The 21,789-nt window shown below is 43.0% G+C and overlaps 2 protein-coding genes and 2 long non-coding RNA genes across 4 annotated transcripts in view; 2 read left to right on the top strand and 2 right to left on the bottom strand.

Annotated features, from left to right (window-relative positions):
- Positions 1–1,264: 1,264 nt before the first annotated feature.
- LOC309720019 lies at positions 1,265–2,436 on the bottom strand. Its single transcript, XR_014280385.1, has 2 exons — positions 2,095–2,436; positions 1,265–1,513 (listed from the first exon to the last, which is right to left on the bottom strand). It is a non-coding gene; the product is annotated as an uncharacterized lncRNA (long non-coding RNA).
- Positions 2,437–11,827: 9,391 nt separating this feature from the next.
- LOC309720018 (B-type lectin plumieribetin-like) lies at positions 11,828–13,863 on the top strand. Its single transcript, XM_082556543.1, has 4 exons — positions 11,828–12,312; positions 12,588–12,751; positions 12,959–13,052; positions 13,525–13,863. Exons 3-4 carry the CDS (start codon positions 12,963–12,965, stop codon positions 13,765–13,767), a joined length of 333 nt encoding a protein of 110 aa, XP_082412669.1. The 5' UTR covers positions 11,828–12,312; positions 12,588–12,751; positions 12,959–12,962; the 3' UTR covers positions 13,768–13,863.
- Positions 13,864–15,473: 1,610 nt separating this feature from the next.
- LOC309721005 lies at positions 15,474–16,645 on the bottom strand. Its single transcript, XR_014280626.1, has 2 exons — positions 16,304–16,645; positions 15,474–15,722 (listed from the first exon to the last, which is right to left on the bottom strand). It is a non-coding gene; the product is annotated as an uncharacterized lncRNA (long non-coding RNA).
- A 2,870-nt stretch (positions 16,646–19,515) lies between these two features.
- psda (pleckstrin and Sec7 domain containing a) overlaps positions 19,516–21,789 on the top strand; it is a 48,567-nt gene continuing 46,293 nt past the window's right edge. Inside the window, exon 1 of the mRNA XM_082556727.1 lies at positions 19,516–19,664. The gene's annotated coding sequence lies outside the window, so the exon portion shown is untranslated. The remainder of the gene's footprint in view (positions 19,665–21,789) is intronic.

The following is a 21,789-nucleotide window of genomic DNA, read 5'->3' as shown; positions in this document are numbered from 1 at the left end:
AGTTTTACAAATTTCTCTTCCATCCAGTCGGGGGAGCCAAACGTCTGCCTGTCAGAGCCCCTGAAACTCAGATGTGTGTCAGTGAATCTGCACGTCTTCTTGCTTTGGTCACATTTAGTTTCCAGTGGTTGTAAACACATGCGTCACTAACAGGTAACTTCCTGCACTGCTGAGATTAGTGTAACAGCAGCACCGCATGTGGTGGATGTTTCTGAGGCCGTGTGCACCATCCCTGCTGGAGGTGACATCATCCTCCTTCTTATAGTTTGTTTCTGTCTTCCTGAAAAGGACACACACGGTATCACACACATGTGATCACACACACGGTATCACACACATGTGATCAGTCATGACAGCTCAGAGCTCAGCGTTCACAAGTGTGATTTGATTGATTTCACACAATAAACTGAACTGGTGGATTCGTGCAGTCACGTAGATCAGACTACAGCAGCACTACAACCTGCCTCTCACAGGTAGTTTTTCACAGACATGAAACTTTTAGTTTCCTGTGTAAATCTGCTGACGGCTCATGAAGTCCTCGGGCCTCAAAGATTCTGCAAAAACAATAAAAACCTCCCAATCAGGACGCAATGGGTCTGTGAGGAAGGTCTGTGACTGACGAGCTTCACAGTCAGAAGGCGAAGCTTTGCACGGCTTCATGAGACACATGAAGGTTACTGCAGATGAAAAACAGCTGAGTGTGGGGGGCAGGTGGGAGTTTTAATGATGTGTTTCGCTCGTCAGCCTGAACACTTTGAGTTCATCAGGTTTCATCAGCACCTGAAATGATTTCACTCTCATTTTGTTCCAAAGTCAAAAATGTTTCTGGGAGGACAAAACCACAGAAGAAGAGTCCAGATGTGCACAGGTGGGTGTCAGACTTACACAGGTAAACGTGCACAGCTAACAAACCAGGAGAGAGTCCATGAAGACCTCACACAGCAAATCCAGCATGTCCAAATTAACACTGTCGGATTTGATTTCAACACTATTAAAGTGTCTATATGGGTCCACACCAGAGAGTGTTAATTTAACTGTTTTTGGAGAGTTGGTACGTTAACTCTGATTTAGTGTTAAACACCAAATCTGTCTGGAGTTGATAATTTAACACTTGGTGTTAAGAGTTTATATATTAACTCTCAAAGAGTATTTTAGTTTAACTACGTAAGAGTTATCTTCTAATTCATTCTAAAAAGCGGGAATTTTACTGTTCTGAACTTCTAGAAATTTCTTTTGGAAATAAACATTTGCTAAAAAGATGCAATGGTTTTTGAAAAACATTTATTCTGAACTGTGCACCACAATTTCAAAACATTTTCTGAAAGATGTAACAGTATACATGTTCTCACTTTCATTAGAATTGTGTTTATCAAAAGGTCTGACATGGTAAATGCAAATAACAGCATTCTCATCACTTATTTCTTCAATACAATATGCATGTCCTTCATTCATCCCTTTGTGGAACTTCAACGCACTTCTGCTCTCCCCCATATTCCATCTTCACAAGCATATCCTGTGCGGAGATTGAATAAAAATTAGTTGACACTAATTAATGGCACAAATAATCCAGTAAACAATTGCAGCACAGTAAAAAAAAAAGGAATCCTCTTTGAGCCATTACTTGTGTAAAGTATTTTCCCAAAAGACAAGGACACAGACAACAGGTAACACTGAACTAAATGTAAAACCTCAGCCTTTTTCATTTTTACCTAAACCGTGTGCACAAAACTCTGGAGGGATCTATGCTAACGTAGAATCCAGTCAGGACGTCTGCTACTGCTGTTTGCTCGTTGTTTTTTTTATGGGCGATCGTTTTCAGGCTTCAAGTAGCACCATTATACCAACATTTCACATTCTACACATTGTTTTAGGTGTATTTGACCAAAAGTTTGACTGAAAATTCACATGCAAGCTTTTTTCAAGGCTGTGGTATTTGCCCGCAAACAATACCTTTCAGCTAGCTAAAACAGAATGTTATGCTATCAGCGAGCAACATGGCTAATGCCTTTCACACAGCTTTGTCTCAACTCCAAAGAGCCACAGAAGTAAAAGCTAATAGAAATAATTGAAACAATCTTTGAAAACATGACTTACCAAGCATGGCAAACAACTCAAATATGTAGAGCAAAATGTTCTGAAACGGCTTCACTTCAGCTTCGATTGGAGCCGTGCTGGGGGCGGAGTCTGTGAATTTACTCTGTTGGTGTCATAGCCCCTGTAGGAGTTCAGAGTTAAGAGGTCAAGAGTTAATGTTTCCATTGTAACACCTCCAGATTTGACAGAGAAACACTCATTTTTAACACTCGATTTTAACTACTATCATTTTACACCTCAGAGTTACATTAAAAGAATGTGACTCTGCTTAGAGTAAAATTAACTCTACTTTTGCAAGGAGACTATTAACACCAAAACATTTAACACTTTTGAATTTGCTGTGCACAAGCTGGTTCTCTGATTGGCTGGCTGTCCATTTAGGTCTTCCACAGCAGACACGCTGCAGTGTTCGCTCTGCCGGCGCTGTGTCCATTAAACCAGCTGAAGTGGCGCTCTAAGGACTGATGATGTCATTCAGAGAAGCATTGCTGTGGATTCCTGCTGTTTCCATCTTTTATCTACAGTCTGTGGAAGTCTCTGTTGATTTCTGGAAGCTTCAGTGTCACTATGGAAACGGTGATGAGCTACAGCATGGTAGAGAGTCAAAGGTTAATAATAAGTATTGATTGCATGCACAGTGGTGAGTGAAGAAGAAACACTGAGTGCATCATGTGTAAGCTGGGTCAGGGTCACCTGTCCCACCTGCATGCTTTATCAAAAGGGAACGTTTTCATCTGAAAAGCAGCCTGATGTGCTGCATGAGCGCAGTCACTGCTGCAGTTTCTTCTTCATCCCAGCAGAGGGCGTCATTTCTCTGCTGGGACAGAGGACAGGGAGAAATCAGCAGAAGCCTTCATCCTGATGGCCGTGACGCTCAGCAGCAGCCGGCTGTGATCAGCCTGTGATCGATTTATTTATTGATCGGTTAAAGCTGGTTGGAGTCACGTGCAGAGAGTAAATGTCGTTTTTCAGAGTTCAACACAAGAAAACCACAGAAAAAAATAATGATGGTTAGAGATGAAAGGTAGGTGTTGTTTTTACATGTGGGACAAATACTTTTAGGCTTCATATTAAACAGCTTAATTCTGATTCAGTAAAAAGGACTAGATGTTACAGTCCCTGATAATTCATCGCTTCAAATGGAGAAAATCTTGAGGGATGGCAGCCAAGAAACTTTACCAGCAGGACACATCGTTGCCTAAACTTCACAGGGTGCTTCGGTCTTTTATCACAAGCTAATGTTGTGCCCTTAAACAGGGGAAATAGTGAGGAGAGGTGAAAGGAAGGCACAGACACGCAGCTCTCACTCTCACTCGTCTGTATTGAGTTTCAGAAGCAATACAACCAAAACAATATTCTTATGGATGCACTCAGTCTCAGGACAACTGTATCCAAACTAAGTGACTATTGTTCGCTGCATTAGCTGATGAGAATACTTTAGATAACATGAACTGTAGCATTAGACAAAAACATATTTTTAACTCGCACATGTTAGCTGACACAGTCACTAACTTTCCACAGCAATGAAATAATACTTTAAGTACTGCATGTCTTTCAGTAGTTAACTTATACAGATAGTAACAGAAAAATCTTCACACAATATGGCGGAGTAATAGCGAAAACTAGCATACGCAGCAACAGAGATTAACTGGAACTTCTCAGCAAAATAGTCCGCAATTCACATCTTTCACTACAATAACCAATGATAACAATGTAATAATCAACAGTAACACACATTTATACAGATTTGTGCATGACAGTTACCTTAAACAGGGGAAATAGTGAGGAGAGGTGAAAGAACGGCACAGACACGCAGCTCTCACTCTCACTCGTCTGTATTGAGTGAAGGAGGAAGCGCGCGAACCCACCTACTGGAGCCCTGAGGCATTAACAATGGATCGACGCACAATCAACCCAGGCAAAACTTTCACTGCTTATCTCCCTCTATATTCCCACTGCATATTCTATTCGAAAACAGTCAAAGCAACAAATAAAACATTAATAAGGGCATGACATGAAATATAAGGAACAGAGATGTACAACTTCAAAACTAATCAAATTTATGATCCACCACACTAATCTGCCATTTTTTCCTTCCTTGGTTAGGTTTAGGAACTAGAGATCTGATCTAGATTATCATACTCAAATTTGGGACACATCGTCAGTAGTGGACCTTGGATTCATCGGGTGTTTCGGCCATTATCACCAGACACCCTCATCCAAGGAGGCCCTGCCAGGGTTGATCAGGTCCCAGAGTGTGTCACTGGTTTATGTTAAATTGGTTCTCGTCGACTTTCTTCTGTTTAGTTTTCTACTATTTATCTTCTTCTATCAATTCACTGCAACTGAAAAGTAATGCTTACCTCTTTAACATTTTTGGAGCCTCACTTCTTCAAAGGGAAAGAAATGGTGATAGAGAGAAGTAAGACAAAAGGGACAGATAGGAGAGAGCAGAGACGAGAGCCGGAAGGGGGTCGCCCGATCTGGCTTCCCACATCTCACAAACTGGAAAACTGTCCCACGTCGGCACTATGTACAACACGACAAATACGACACATCACAACGCAACACAAACAACACAACTCAGTAACTTAACTTAGTGCTGTACAGGTCCTTCATGGAAGGAAGAGGATGTCCAATGATTTTTTGGGCCATATTGATGACCCTCTGGAGTGCCTTTCTGTGTGCTGTGGTGCAGCTGGAGAACCACACACCGATGGTACTGTCAGCCCAATGACGTACACAAGTTTTTGGGAGTTAGACCCAAAGACGAGGTCTGGTCGCAGAGTAGTTGTTATGATCTCTGTGGTAAAAATGATCCTCTGATCCAAGTCCACTTGCATCTGCCAATCCCTGGTGACCTTGAGCAGGCCCAGGTCCGGGGTTGAAGAGCTTGTCCTCGGCTTGTCTCCCTCCTGAACAAATGCTGATGGTTACTGACGCTCCTCTTGGAGAAACAGGCTTATTTTAGAGTTCACAAAAAAGCTTGTTTACACAGATGAAGTCTATAACATTTAAGTCTTTTCACAGCGTATTAGTATATTTTACTTAAGCTTAATAATCTGAATAATGCTTTGATCTCTTCAACTAATTGGAATCACACCTTTCTACTAAAACTGTTTGTGTTGTTCGCCACCTTTTCCTGAACCAGACCCTGCAGGATTAGCCTGAGTGTCCAGTCCTGGACCGTGTTTTTAACCGGGAGGATCCCAGGCTGGATTGTTGTTGATGCATTATAAATACTCTTGTTTTATAGTTATTGTTATTTACTTTCTTCTCATCAAATAAATATCCATGTAAAATTGTTCGTGTTATGTTCATACATGTTAAAAATGCCTGTAAATAAAAAGAGTTCAGTGACAATTATTGTTTGTTGTAATCAATTTATTAATATGGGACGATCGTGGCTCAAGAGTTGGGAGTTCGTCTTGTAATCGGAAGGTTGCCGGTTCGAGCCCCAGCTCGGACAGTCTCGGTCGTTGTGTCCTTGGGCGAGACACTTCACCCGTTGCCTACTGGTGGCGGTCAGAGGGCCCGGTGGCGCCAGTGTCCGGCATCCTCGCCTCTGTCAGTGCGCCCCAGGGCGGCTGTGGCTACAATGTAGCTGCCATCACCAGTGTGTGGATGTGTGGATGTGTAAAGCGCTATATAAATACAGGCCATTTACCATATTAGTCTCCATCACCATAGTTTTGCCGTACCTTTGCTTTTTGTAGTTGATATTGGGGGGGGTTAATGGGCTTGGGGTGTGTGGTGTCGCACTGACCTGGATGGGGTCTGGTAGCTCTTGGGTGGTGTTTTTCTGGCAGCCTAATGTAGCAGGGCTTCAGGGGTGGGGGTCTGTGCCAGTGCTCGTTTCTCTTGCGTAGCCTCGTTGCTACAGCCTCCAGTGGCTTCGGCACCATGGCTGCTGGGCTCTCCTTTGCTCTTTTCTGAGTGGGTGCTGTGATTGCCCCTGTGGTGGTCCTCCTGAGGCTGTGGGGGGCTCTAGATGTGTGGGGCCTCCTCTATGCATGCTTCATGTCCTGGGGGGCAGGGCTGTGGCTCCCTGCACCTACCTACTGTAAAAACTCGAATGGAGAAACCTTATAAACACGAGCACTCACACCCACAGGTGTCTACACAGGTGTTTGAAATTGGTGTTAGAAGCTAAATAGTCAGTCACACTGACAACGAGGAAGTTTTAGATTTTTCTGGAGGGCTTCCCCTGATGTTTCCCCTCTTTCAGGAAATCACCAAATATCCTTCAAACTGATACGTTTACCTGCCGGACAGGTGTGACAGGGCAATGCTGAGCAGCCTCATTCTTCAGCTGTGAATCAGACAGAAGTGGTGGCTTTGTCCCAAAAAGTTGATTCTGTTCATCTGGACGTAACGTTTTCAGTGGGAGAAATGAGGGCGGAGTCAAGGAGGCCATTTACGTGAAAAAGGAAAGACCATCTCTGAATCGAGGAGGGGGCCTAAGGGTACATCTGTCACCATCTTACAATGCTGTGAGCTTTGATCAGTGGTTGTTGATCAAAGGTCATGGAAATTTGCATATTCATGATGAGCTGACCTCTCAGCCCGTTGTTCTTTCACTGCGCTGGTTTCAGTCATTGTGCAAATGTCCTGTTTGTAAGGTTGGAAACCTGCAGTCAGCTGAGACTGAAGAACTTGGATGAGTGACAAAATGTTTCTCCCACTGAAAACATCCAGATGAACAGAATCAACTCTTTGGGATTTACTTACCTGGATGATGCATCAAGGTGATGGCTTTGTCCAAACGGTTTCACGCTGACAGCCAGATGCTTAAGATTGTTCCGGGGTTTCATTGGTTCTCCAAACTAACATCAGTTTGACTTTCAAAACTGCAAAGCTCCTTCCAACAACCGAACACAAGTCAAGTTTAGCATCTAAAGTGCAGACAACAGTCAGAACCTGTGCTCAAGTCAAATACCAGGAAAGTGACCCCTTCATTCACTGGAGTAAACCCCAACATACAAGCACTGAACCAGTCGATGCAAGTCTGTTTGAACTCAACCAGGGGTGAATTTCTATCAATAACAAAGAGCCAAGGATCAATCGGTCACACAAACTCTTCCACCAGGATAAGGTGGAGGAGTGATACATCAAGTAAAGTCTGCCTAAAGCTGAGTGCACTGCTGGTCAGTCTGCTAAGCAGCAAACATAGAGCCTGTGTTTCTGCTCCGTTCATCAATGTGTTTACTGTATCCAAGCTTAGTGTACATAAAGTCAATTCTTCTTTTGGTCATCTTTTATGGAAATATTTTGATTTGCTGGCATCTCCTGGTCTCCTGATGTGGAATTGATGACTGTGAAATGCTGGCCTTTCTGTCTACCACGCGAGCTATGACAAAGCATCATTACCGCAGTGCAAATTCTGCCGAGTCCAGATGTAAAGCAGGCGATGAGAGAACTACAGCACTGTCCTCAAATCACAGATGCATTTCACATCTTTGCAAGGAGTTTCAACAAGGCTTACGTCTGTTTGCTCTCAACATGCAACAGCGTGTTATGTGTGCAAACAGAGGGACTCATAAATATCAACAATGAATACACTGCAGCCCCCTTACCTCACACTGGAAGCTCCAACCATCTCACTTTGCTGATGAACACAGTGTACACGCCCAGAGTGAGAAAAGAGCCGCCTGTGGTCGTGGACGTTGTAGTGTGGGCACAGGAGGCTGTTCCAATGCTATGGGCTGCTTGGAGTGCACACCATGGAGCATTTTCAGACAACATCTGGGGACTGTGTGGACATAGAGGAATATACTGAGGGTGTGATGTTCATTTATCAAATCAGGACTGCTTGGCAGTAAATGTCTTGTATTACAACCGGACAGAGTTCGACTCTGTTCTTTTGGCAGTTTCTGATCATACTAATCAGTCACGCTGAGTATGAGGATGTTTTTGGCAGCCTTGAAAACTTGCCATCTGAAGTTTTGTGCACTGATGTCTCTTTTTCAGTTAATCAGAGATATCCTTCATACTAAGCCAGGCAGTTTACCTGCAGTGCAGGTGTGACAACAACCTCGGGATGAGGAAGAACAATGCAGTTTCCATCCTGGTCACAGACACTGGATCAGTTAATTTTCCAGCCATCTATCCCTTCTCCTCCACTTATCCTTGTCAGGGTTGTGGGGGTGCTGGAGCCTTTCCCAGCTGAACTTTCAGTTTGATTGGATTTAGTTAGTTTGTATATTATTTAGCTGGAGTGTGTTTGTGATCAGATTTGTGTGAGGTGTGTTAGAATAACTGAAGTATTTCACCGTATAGGTTTTTTGTAGCTGGGCCGTGTCGGGGGGAAGTCTTTTATTGGTGGTGGTATGACCGGCATCTATTTAAGGAGGTTTTTTTGAGAGGCTGGGTTGTTCGTCTTTAGATGTGTCGCTGTTGAGAGTGTTAAACCTCTGTATTTGTTTAAGACAAACATATTCAGAGCTCTGAAAGGCGTTTGAAGGCTCGTGTGGTTGTTTTCTCCCATCTGGTCCCCTTCACATTACCTTGCGACCGTTACAGCACCATTCTTAGGAGCTGTGACAGACTCTGAAATCACAAAAGCAGACAGGCCTGGAGCTCATGGTGACTGGTGTGTAGCATTGCCAGTGAATGACAATCCAGTTAAGTCCAAGATAGACAGAGAATTTCTCACAATCACTCTCAGACGGAAGAAGTAGTCATTCGGGTGACGTGCGCCATTTTCCCAAAGCCTCCTGGGAAGAAATGTCAATAAGAAAATAGAACATGTCACAAAAGCACCGATAGAAGTTAATGAAACCCCTGCAGCTGTTTGAGGCTAGTTGGTTGCAGCCACTGAGCAACAGCTTGAACCTTCTGCGAATCCATGGGTAAACCATAGAAGAGTGTGGCAGGGGGTGGTCTCTGGCCTGCTGGCAGTGGAGGGGTGGTGCGGTGAGACCAGTGACTCTCTCCTTATATATAGTGTTGGCAGAAACTGTGTGTGTGCAGTGGAGGACGCTGCGAGACGAGCAGACTCCTGGCTCGAGTTGTGCCTAAAAGAGCTGTTGAACAAAATAAAGGAACCCAAACACGCCGATATGCACTGTCGGTCCGATCATTGCCACAAAGAGTTAATGAAGCCGAAGAAGGGGGTGGAGCTTTGATAGCGGGCACATTTCTCCAGCTCACAGACTAGCTGGTGTTCGAACTGTCTGTTAAGCACCACCCTAAGATGAGTAACATGGTCTTCTTGGGACCAGAGTAGATCAAAAAGTAATCCAAATATGCCAACGGCCACCAGCCTAGCATGTCACGAAAGACATTGTTAATCAGATGTTGCAAGACAGCAGGGTATTAAATCCAGTTCTTTGTATTCTTTACGGCAAAGAAAGACACGGCTCAAAGTGGTCATAGCTCAAAAAACGATCTTTAATTTGACATATTCCAGAATATGGAGACTGTTTTCACCCCCTCTACGGGTAACATATATCCGGTCTTAACACTATTCTTGGGCAATTTAAATAACACAGAAATCCTGCAAACTATTCCTAAAGTCCTTCTCATTACTCTTCATTACTTTTATGCTCACATTTAACGTGTGTCCAACGAGCTTTTAGTCTCCTAAGCAACATTTCCTGGAGCTGTGGTTCTCTGTGCTTCTTGTGAGTTCCCCTTTCTGATGGTTGGTTTCTGGATTCTCACCAACCTCTCCGTGGTTTCGCTCTGGTTCTGGAATCTTCTCCTGTAAAGTCAGAAAACAAAACGCCTCCCTCTGCTACGCCTCAATAATCTACTGTGTTCATCTAATGTTCCCTTAATTATTCAAAGTTGGTTCAAAATATCCCGTTCTGGGCTCTATCCTTTATATTAACTTTACTTAATCTCAATGCTCTTTATGTGTGTGAGCAACACTTTTAATTGTATTAAACCCACCCAGGGTCAGATATACACCATCACCATATCAGCATAAATCTCCACTAGAAAGCACACTCCAAAATTTTTGTCTATCAGGGTTTACGCCCCTTTTTGCTTCAAGCAGATACATAACGTGCAAAAGTTACAGCTAATGACAGTTAGACAAGTTTCCGTTATCTGCAACATTTTGTTTCAGCCGTCGCACCCCAACACGTTTCCTGTTGACTTATTCATGGCTTATCTTTAACACCTTCTGCATCACTAGTTGCTAAGCAAAGACAAAGCAAGACGTGTTCCACCTTTACCCTAGAAAATAAATCTATGTGATGTTTGTGTATGTAAGCCTGTTATGCATCCATTCACTACACTCCACGCCATCCCTGCAGCATATCAGTTCAGACGGTCACGCTGAACGAAGCTTTTGACCTTCTTAGGGCTGAGTTACAACTCATATGAGCACGATTGCAATATGTGTGTAAAACATCATTTATATACTCTTCAATGTTTAACCTTTGCCACCCTCATAAGAAATAGGTGTTTCCTGTTTTTGGCTCGCTCCTCTCTTATCCGTTCATGGACTACAGTTCAGCATTCAGCACAATAATTCCCTCAAAGCTTTTCACATGAAGGATCTAGGACTCAGCTCATCACTGTGTCAGTGGATCCTCGACTTCCTCACAGACGGACCCCAATCGGTAAGGGTGGGAGAACAAGTCTCCCCCTCCATCTCACTCAGCACTGGAGCGCCTCAGGGCTGTGTTTTAAGCCCCCTGCTGTACTCACTGTACACTTATGACTGTGTAGCCACATCAGACACCACCTCCATTGTCAAGTTTGCTGACGACACCGTTGTGGTGTGCCTGGTCTCTGACACCACCGAGAAGGCCGACCTGGAGGAGATGAGGATCCTGAAGAACTGGTGCCAGGAGAACAACCTCCTCCTAAACATCAGCAGAGCTGATCGCGGACTTTGCTACAAAACAGGTGAGTCCCTAATCATCAGTGGCGCGCCAGTGGAGAGAGTGGACAGCTTCCAGTACCTGGGTGTCCACATCACTCAGGACCTGTCATGGTCCTGTCACATTAACACCCTGGTTACGAAAACCTGTCAGCGTCTCGGTACATATAGGGGGTCATAGGGGTGAGCGGGGGTAGGTTAGAGTGTATCTCCGAACCTCGGAGAGATCATGGAAGACTTGAGGAATCTTCTCCAGATCAATGGGCTCTGAAGGGGGTAGTTTTGCGGGATCCATTCTGGTCTCAGGGTTGAAACAGCTTTGTAAACAGCGGGGACCCCAGCCCAGGATCTGACACGATGACCAGGAGATATGGGGGTTGTGCCGACAGAACCAGGGATAGCCCAGGATGGGCGTGCGTATGGGCTGCGTTTGGTACTGGAGCGGGTAGGGTTGAAGGGGGGTCGACTGAGGCTAATGGGATATGAAGTTGAGAAGCGAGATTCTGAAGTTTTAAAAGTAGAGATCGTGTCTGTCTCCTGAATCCAAACTGGAAGCTGGTTCCACAGAAGAGGGGCCTGAAAACTGAAGGCTCTGCCTCCCATTCTACTTTAAATACTCTAGGAACAACAAGTAGGCCTGCAGAGCGAGAGCGAAGTGCTCTAATAGGGTGATATGGTACTACAAGGTCATTAAGACAAGATGGGGCCTGATTATTTAAGACCTTGTATGTGAGGAGCAGGATTTTGAATTCTGGATTTAACAGGAAGCCAAAACAGGAGAAATCTGCTCTCTCTTTCTAGTCCCTGTCAGGACTCTTGCTGCAGCATTTTGGATCAGCTGAAGGCTTTTCAGGGAGTTTTTTGGACTTCCTGATAATAATGAATTACAGTCGTCCAGCCTGGAAGTAATAAATGCATGAACTAGTTTTTCAGCGTCACTCTGAGACAGGATATTTCTAACTTTAGAGATGTTGCACAAATGGAAGAAAGCAGTCTTACATATTTGTTTAATATGTGCGTTGAAGGACATGTCCTGGTCAAACATGACTCCAAGGTTCCTCACAGCGTTACTGGAGGCCAAGGTGATGCCAAATGTATTCTGCAGCAGGACAACGACCCCAAACACACAGCCAAAGTCATTAAGAACTATCTTCAGTGTAAAGAAGAACAAGAAGTACTGGAAGTGATGCTCTGGCCCCCACAGAGCCCTGATCTCAACATCATTGTGTGTGTCTGGGATTACATGAAGGATGTGAGGAAGCCTACATCCACAGAAGATCTGTGCTTAGTTCTCTGAGATGTTTGGATCAACTCACCAGCCGAGTTTCTTCAAAAACTGTGTGCAAATGTACTTAGAAGAAGGCAAAGGGTGGTCACACCAGGTACTGGTTTGATTTAGATTTCTCTTTTGTTCATTTACTGTATTTTGTTGACTGATGAAAATACACGATGAACACTTCCATTATTGAAAGCATGTTTACAGCTTTTCTTTCTCACCTGCCTAAAACTTTTGCCCAGTACTGTAAATTTAGAGTGTGTGAAAGATTTTCAGTGTCCTGTATAAAAGTGTGTGGACGTGTGGGTTTCAGCATGAAGAAATCTGTTGTCAGAGGTAATTCTAGGTAACATATCCTCATATTTTACTTTCTTTTAAAAGAATTTCCAAGGAAGAAGGAATAAAAAAACCTGACTTTCTTGATGTCCCCATCTCCCCTCCCATCACCCTTTGCTGCTATCAAACAGTATAAATGAGGCTCTGCTCTGTCGCTGCAGCACGTTCAGCATCTGATTCTCCCACTGACGTTTCTGCGTTCATAGCCGGTGAGTTACAGCTTTGTACATAAATGCAGCAGCTGTAAGAATTAATCTTGCCTGGGGTTTGTAGCTGCAGGCATTTGATCTTTTGGTAAAATAAACTGAAATATGGTGCAGGCTCATTTACACGCATTAAAATTCACAGTTTCTGATTTGAACTGAAATCTGTAAAATGTCTCTTAAATGAAAATAACTGTAACTTCTGTCCTTTAGAATCATGAGTAAGAACTCCATCAGCACTAACCAGGAGCTGCGTAAAGGCGAGTCCCTCGTCAGTGTAAATGGAGACTTCAAAGCCATCCTACAGGTGGGAAAATGTGACCTTGTCCTCATCAGTTTATGATTACATGGCCCAGAAACACAGCTGGTAACATTAAAAGTTGACAGCTGGTCTTTAACGTGCAGATATAGAAAGAGATCAGTTTTACTGGCCACTTTTTCCTGGCTAGAAAACTTTTCTTTTGATAATGATTTTTTAGTGAAGTTTATGAAAACCCTTCCTGAGAAAATGGCAATAAAACGAATCTATGAATAAAAGAGCCCCAATGATGAGATTTCACCAAAACAAAGAGATCAGGAAGTTAGGAATACAGAAATAAAGAGAAGTGGGAAGTCTCAGACGCTGACAATTACATCTGAATATTCACTTAACACCTGATTTGCTGAAAGCTGCACAGCTATTCTACCTTGTTTTAACGAATCGTATCGTCGTCCATATGATTTGTAGCTCACAGTATAAACGTTCAAACTGATCCGCTCTCTTTGCTTCCACTTTGCAGGAAGATGGCAACTTTGTCGTCTACAAGTGGTCTCCTATCTGGGCCACAGCCACAAACGGCAAAAACCCTGCGCGGCTCCTCCTGCAGTCGGATTCCAACCTGGTCCTGTACACCCAGGACGATAAACCAGTTTGGAGCTCTGGAACCGCCATTAACGCCGACATCAGGACGATGCGCCTGACCCTGACCAACGATGGTCGTCTGGTTGTTACAAGGAATGGAGCACAAATCTGGTGCTCTTAAAGCTCACGATGTCATTCAGAGATCCAGACTAAAGGCGTGATGTCCTGAGAGCCGCGCGCTCTGTTTCACATCCAAATAAAAGCTCTGTGATGTTTCTGCTGTGTGTGTGTTACTGTCTCAGTCAGATGAACTCTCAGCACGTTATCATCGTCTGTTTAAAACAAGCGTCCAGTAAAGCTCACAGAATAGACGTAGTATTAAATCTGTGTTACCTGCTGACTGGAAAACGTCTGTTTCCAGGACAGCAACAAAAATCTAACTGTTCTCTGTGTGGACCCACAGCGGGCAGGTGTGGGCGGGGCCAACCTGCAGGCTCCAGGTGTGCGTGTGCTGACACATACAGGCAACTGAGAAGGAGTTCTGTGGGCTCATTGGAAGCTTTTAAAATCTCAAATCTGACCGTGTGGTGGCGTTCTCACCTGTACTGTAGATAACACAGGTGAGTTTTACAAATTTCTCTTCCATCCAGTCGGGGGAGCCAAACGTCTGCCTGTCAGAGCCCCTGAAACTCAGATGTGTGTCAGTGAATCTGCACGTCTTCTTGCTTTGGTCACATTTAGTTTCCAGTGGTTGTAAACACATGCGTCACTAACAGGTAACTTCCTGCACTGCTGAGATTAGTGTAACAGCAGCACCGCATGTGGTGGATGTTTCTGAGGCCGTGTGCACCATCCCTGCTGGAGGTGACATCATCCTCCTTCTTATAGTTTGTTTCTGTCTTCCTGAAAAGGACACACACGGTATCACACACATGTGATCACACACACGGTATCACACACATGTGATCAGTCATGACAGCTCAGAGCTCAGCGTTCACAAGTGTGATTTGATTGATTTCACACAATAAACTGAACTGGTGGATTCGTGCAGTCACGTAGATCAGACTACAGCAGCACTACAACCTGCCTCTCACAGGTAGTTTTTCACAGACATGAAACTTTTAGTTTCCTGTGTAAATCTGCTGACGGCTCATGAAGTCCTCGGGCCTCAAAGATTCTGCAAAAACAATAAAAACCTCCCAATCAGGACGCAATGGGTCTGTGAGGAAGGTCTGTGACTGACGAGCTTCACAGTCAGAAGGCGAAGCTTTGCACGGCTTCATGAGACACATGAAGGTTACTGCAGATGAAAAACAGCTGAGTGTGGGGGGCAGGTGGGAGTTTTAATGATGTGTTTCGCTCGTCAGCCTGAACACTTTGAGTTCATCAGGTTTCATCAGCACCTGAAATGATTTCACTCTCATTTTGTTCCAAAGTCAAAAATGTTTCTGGGAGGACAAAACCACAGAAGAAGAGTCCAGATGTGCACAGGTGGGTGTCAGACTTACACAGGTAAACGTGCACAGCTAACAAACCAGGAGAGAGTCCATGAAGACCTCACACAGCAAATCCAGCATGTCCAAATTAACACTGTCGGATTTGATTTCAACACTATTAAAGTGTCTATATGGGTCCACACCAGAGAGTGTTAATTTAACTGTTTTTGGAGAGTTGGTACGTTAACTCTGATTTAGTGTTAAACACCAAATCTGTCTGGAGTTGATAATTTAACACTTGGTGTTAAGAGTTTATATATTAACTCTCAAAGAGTATTTTAGTTTAACTACGTAAGAGTTATCTTCTAATTCATTCTAAAAAGCGGGAATTTTACTGTTCTGAACTTCTAGAAATTTCTTTTGGAAATAAACATTTGCTAAAAAGATGCAATGGTTTTTGAAAAACATTTATTCTGAACTGTGCACCACAATTTCAAAACATTTTCTGAAAGATGTAACAGTATACATGTTCTCACTTTCATTAGAATTGTGTTTATCAAAAGGTCTGACATGGTAAATGCAAATAACAGCATTCTCATCACTTATTTCTTCAATACAATATGCATGTCCTTCATTCATCCCTTTGTGGAACTTCAACGCACTTCTGCTCTCCCCCATATTCCATCTTCACAAGCATATCCTGTGCGGAGATTGAATAAAAATTAGTTGACACTAATTAATGGCACAAATAATCCAGTAAACAATTGCAGCACAGTAAAAAAAAAAGGAATCCTCTTTGAGCCATTACTTGTGTAAAGTATTTTCCCAAAAGACAAGGACACAGACAACAGGTAACACTGAACTAAATGTAAAACCTCAGCCTTTTTCATTTTTACCTAAACCGTGTGCACAAAACTCTGGAGGGATCTATGCTAACGTAGAATCCAGTCAGGACGTCTGCTACTGCTGTTTGCTCGTTGTTTTTTTTATGGGCGATCGTTTTCAGGCTTCAAGTAGCACCATTATACCAACATTTCACATTCTACACATTGTTTTAGGTGTATTTGACCAAAAGTTTGACTGAAAATTCACATGCAAGCTTTTTTCAAGGCTGTGGTATTTGCCCGCAAACAATACCTTTCAGCTAGCTAAAACAGAATGTTATGCTATCACCGAGCAACATGGCTAATGCCTTTCACACAGCTTTGTCTCAACTCCAAAGAGCCACAGAAGTAAAAGCTAATAGAAATAATTGAAACAATCTTTGAAAACATGACTTACCAAGCATGGCAAACAACTCAAATATGTAGAGCAAAATGTTCTGAAACGGCTTCACTTCAGCTTCGATTGGAGCCGTGCTGGGGGCGGAGTCTGTGAATTTACTCTGTTGGTGTCATAGCCCCTGTAGGAGTTCAGAGTTAAGAGGTCAAGAGTTAATGTTTCCATTGTAACACCTCCAGATTTGACAGAGAAACACTCATTTTTAACACTCGATTTTAACTACTATCATTTTACACCTCAGAGTTACATTAAAAGAATGTGACTCTGCTTAGAGTAAAATTAACTCTACTTTTGCAAGGAGACTATTAACACCAAAACATTTAACACTTTTGAATTTGCTGTGCACAAGCTGGTTCTCTGATTGGCTGGCTGTCCATTTAGGTCTTCCACAGCAGACACGCTGCAGTGTTCGCTCTGCCGGCGCTGTGTCCATTAAACCAGCTGAAGTGGCGCTCTAAGGACTGATGATGTCATTCAGAGAAGCATTGCTGTGGATTCCTGCTGTTTCCATCTTTTATCTACAGTCTGTGGAAGTCTCTGTTGATTTCTGGAAGCTTCAGTGTCACTATGGAAACGGTGATGAGCTACAGCATGGTAGAGAGTCAAAGGTTAATAATAAGTATTGATTGCATGCACAGTGGTGAGTGAAGAAGAAACACTGAGTGCATCATGTGTAAGCTGGGTCAGGGTCACCTGTCCCACCTGCATGCTTTATCAAAAGGGAACGTTTTCATCTGAAAAGCAGCCTGATGTGCTGCATGAGCGCAGTCACTGCTGCAGTTTCTTCTTCATCCCAGCAGAGGGCGTCATTTCTCTGCTGGGACAGAGGACAGGGAGAAATCAGCAGAAGCCTTCATCCTGATGGCCGTGACGCTCAGCAGCAGCCGGCTGTGATCAGCCTGTGATCGATTTATTTATTGATGGCAAAAACTTTATACATTTTAATGATCGTAAGACGGAAGCGATCCTATTTGTTCAAAATCGTTTTTCTGACGCTCCAGATGTTGATCTTCCCGCTTTGACTTTACATTTAAAGAGTTCGATCACAAATCTCGGAGTAAAAATTGATTCTGCACTTGCCTTTGATGGTCACGTAAACGCGGTGGTGAAATCAGCGTTCTGTCACCTCAGACGTTTAACGAAGGTTAAGCCCTTTCTTTCCAAGCCTGACTTGGAAATTGTTATTCACGCCTTTATTACTTCACGTTTGGATTATTGCAATTCTCTTTTAATAGGGGTTGGGCAGGGCACTTTGTCACGCTTGCAACTAGTGCAAAATGCCGCGGCATGATTTTTAACTGGCAGAAGGAAATTCTACCACATGACTCCGGTTTTGGCCTCTTTACATTGGCTTCCAATTGAATCTAGGATCCGTTTTAGAGTCCTTTAATTGGTTTTTAAATCTCTAAATGGTCCTGCACCTGTTTATTTGTCTGATTTGTTGAATGTTGGGCTAGTTAATAGGTATGTCTTCATTGTCATCTGTTGGAATTTTATTTTGAAATGATGCTTCCTGTAATGCTACGGAGAGAGTTCACATTGGTGTGAATGTTCCGGTAAAAAGCCGATGCTCCACGTGTGAGTATTCCTCCGTCTAAATAATAAGTATCTTCAGCGTTCATGCAGAATCTGCTGGGAGACCCGTCTCTGGAAACATTGAAGCCCCATGTTCGCTCCGGTCAGCTGAGCAGCTGTTGCTTTCTGTCCCAAAGTCACGGCTGACACTTAGACCGAGCGGCTCTGCTGCGGCTCCGATGCTTTAGAATAGCCTTCCTCTCCATATTAAACACGGACCAGTGCCGTTTTTAAGTCCAGGTTAAAAACGTATTTTTCATGTTTTTCCCCCATACATACATATATATATGTGTGTATATATATATATATATATATATGTATACATATATATATATATATATATATATATATATATATATATATATATATATGTATACATATATATATATGTATACATATATACATACACACTGGGTGTATATATATATATATGTATGTATATGTATACATACATATATATATGTGTGTATATATATATATATATATATATATATATATATATATATATATATATATATGTATATATATATGTATACATATATATATATATATATATATATATATATGTATACATATATATATATATATATATACACACTGGGTGTATATATATATATATGTATGTATATGTATACATATATATATATATGTATACATATATATATACACACTGGGTGTATATATATATATATGTATGTATATGTATACATACATATATATATGTGTGTGTATATATATATATATATATATATATATATATATATATGTATATATGTATACATATATATATATGTATACATATATATATGTATACATATATATATATGTATACATATATATATATATATATACACACTGGGTGTATATATATATATATGTATGTATATGTATACATATATATATATATGTATACATATATATATACACACTGGGTGTATATATATATATATATGTATGTATATGTATACATATATATATATGCTGTACCAGATCATTACGTCATATCTGGAGAAAATAAAAAAAAGTGAAATAGAGGAAATAGAGGCACTGCTGGGACACCTGAGCAGCGCTGTGTGACGTGGAAACAGGTTCAGGAACGTTATCCCAGTGGATCCCAGTGGATCCCAGGACACTAGGTTTCCGTTATGAATATGCTAACATACAAAGGTCTACCTGTCCCAGGTTTTTTTAGGAAACATTTTTATTATTAAAAGAAGTAATTTTAGAGGTGAAAGACAGGTGTATACAAAAACTTGTTTTTACATGAGACCAACGTCTGACAAATAATTTTAGGATTCATATTAAACAGAATAAAGAAGAAAACATCCACAAGTCTAAAAGCAGCAGGATAAACACAGTTTATTCGAACTTTTATTTTGAAAGTTAAGCGTACGCGTAATCGGTTGTAGGCGTGTCTTCCGCTCGGGCCTGTCTGACGTAGCTCAACGACCCGTTACGTCACCAAAGATGCGGAAGTTGGAGTCACCGTGGAGAACGTAAACTAATGTCAAGCAAGCGCCTGAAAAAGCGAGCAAAGAGCGGCGGAAGCGCGAGAACAAGGAGCCGAGCGGACTCTTCACCTCCGGCTGGACTTTCACTGCTTCCGCCATGGAACCTAGTTCACTTAGCTAGCCGTTACAGTTACTACTCCCGCACTTCGCTGTTACAGACAGCGTTACCGTGAAATGGAGCGAGCGGGTGACCCGGAGTCCGCCGCGGTGCCGCCGAGCTGCTGCAGGGGTCTCTGAAAGCTGCAGACCCCGCTGCATCCCATCGTATCCCGGAGGTAAGTGGACTGCGTGCGAATCTCCTTTGAAAAACATGACATTTTGAGATGATTCCCTCATGAATGAAATTTAACAAGCGGGAGAACAAAGCTGGGGGTCTGCCCCCGGGGCAGTAGCACCTGCCCATTATTCCGGGGTACGTTTGACCCCACAAACAGTGTTTCCCTCAGTCACATTTCTACTTTTACAACCCTCCCCGCGCCTCTTCACAAGGATGGTCCACCCTGTCGAGCGGTGCCAACAGCGATGCCAGGCTCTTGGAAAAGTCGACATTTCAGATCATTCAGGGCTGCTGAGTCGATGAAGTGCATGCCGGACATGAAAATGTCTGCCTGTGATGTAAATGAAAGGTTTAGTATGACACGCAGGGATGTGAAGTGTGGATTTTACTGGGGGGAGTGGTAAAAACACACATTTCTGAAAGGAGTTTGGGCTGCTGCCGACAACAGCCGGAACCAGAGCTCTAAAAAAGCAGCAAAAACCGACCCTTTGTTCTTGAAAAGGCTTCTTGCTGTAAAACAAAGTCCCAGCGAGCATGTTTAAGTTGTGTGGATTAGATTTGAGGTCATTTAAAGAGAAACTGCAGCGGGTCCCCGTGTTTATTCGTGTGGATGTGGACAGGCGAACAGTGTTCAGGCTGTCAGTGCTCGCCTTGAAGCTGCTAACAAACCCAAACAGTGTTCGTGAAAGTGGAAGACTCGAACACGATGAGGTCATTTCTGAAGTTGTTGCGTGCTTCAGTCGTTGCTGCGTTTCATCCCTACAAACTGCACGAGTTATTTTCAGTTTCTCTTTGATGCTTCTCATTTCATCTCACAAATAAAAGCAGGAACTCTATCGCACGTTTCACGTCTTCACTTCAACGTGAAATTATTAGCTTAACGCTTTTTAAAGTAATCCAGCACACAGCAGGCCTCATCACGATCACTGATATCAGGATAGAACAGCTCTGTGATTATTATTATTACACGGAGAGTTAGAAAGTCTTTAAGCAGAGGGGAGCAGAGAAAAGACCTCAGCCCGAACATCTCCAGCCTCATCCAGCTTCTTCCCCTTCAACAGATAAACTGAATTAATTTTAGAAGCGATTCTTGTATCCAAACATTTCATTTTACCTGTAAAAACCAGACGTGCATCTTCAGTATGACTTTATTCTGAAAGGTGAAGTTATGTAAAAATCTACCACTTTTAAAATGTTACATTTCTACTGATAGTTTTTTTTAAAGACTTATGAGGAAATAATAATGTTGTAAGTGACTTGTTGTGGCCCACAGGCAGTAATCTTGGGAGCCCACAGTGAGAATCACTGACCTAAGGTTGGATTTTTATTTTCACGAGAGTGAATTTATTGAAACGAGAGAACGTTTGGAGTGCAGGAGGTGTGGGACCTGACAGCTGACGAGGCACTAATGAGTCCACGGGACGATGACGGGGCTTAAAGGTACAGCAGCGCGTCGTCAGCATAGCAGCGAATATCCTGTGTATCCTGGTCAGCAGTAGTCTAAGCACAGATGGCCTCCACGTGGCAGCCTGGTCAGGTGAACCACCTCAGCTGGGTCCTTCAGACGTGGAGGACTGAGCTGCACATCCTGTCTCCGCCCCTCAGAAGAAGCTCATTTCTGACACTTGCACCCGTCCTTCTGTCACCACCCTAAGCCCGTGGTCATAGATCAGGGTAGGAACGTGGTTCGACGAGTAGCCGGACAGCTTCGGCTTCACTCTCAGGTCATGGCTGTACGAGTCTGTCTGCTCAGCTGTTCCCTCACCCACGAGCAGAACCCAGAGATGCTCCCAAATAGGCAGCTGAGGACTCGGAGGTTCTCATTCTCATTACAGCTGCTTCGCATTGAGCTGCAAAACACCGCAGAGCGAGGCAAGACCACCCAGCCAGAAACCATCCTGCACCTTTGTTTTAAGAATGCGGAGCGATAATAAACAAGTTCCTCTGAAAGTGAGCTCTTGGAGGACGCCGTGCTTTACAGGAGAAAACGATTACACTGCTGTCGGTCTAAGCGGAGGCAGAGACGATGCTCAGGTCTACAAGAACGAGCACTCAACACACACCGAACTCGCTGATATCAGACAACAGGATCACTGTAGTGTGTCACGCAAAAGTAACTAATG

The sequence above is a fragment of the Aulonocara stuartgranti genome (assembly GCF_965226115.1).
Source record: "Aulonocara stuartgranti genome assembly, chromosome: 13".
In the NCBI taxonomy this organism is placed as follows: domain Eukaryota; kingdom Metazoa; phylum Chordata; class Actinopteri; order Cichliformes; family Cichlidae; genus Aulonocara; species Aulonocara stuartgranti.
Note: the sequence above shows the minus strand (reverse complement) of the source record. Positions and strands in the feature narration are given on the sequence as shown.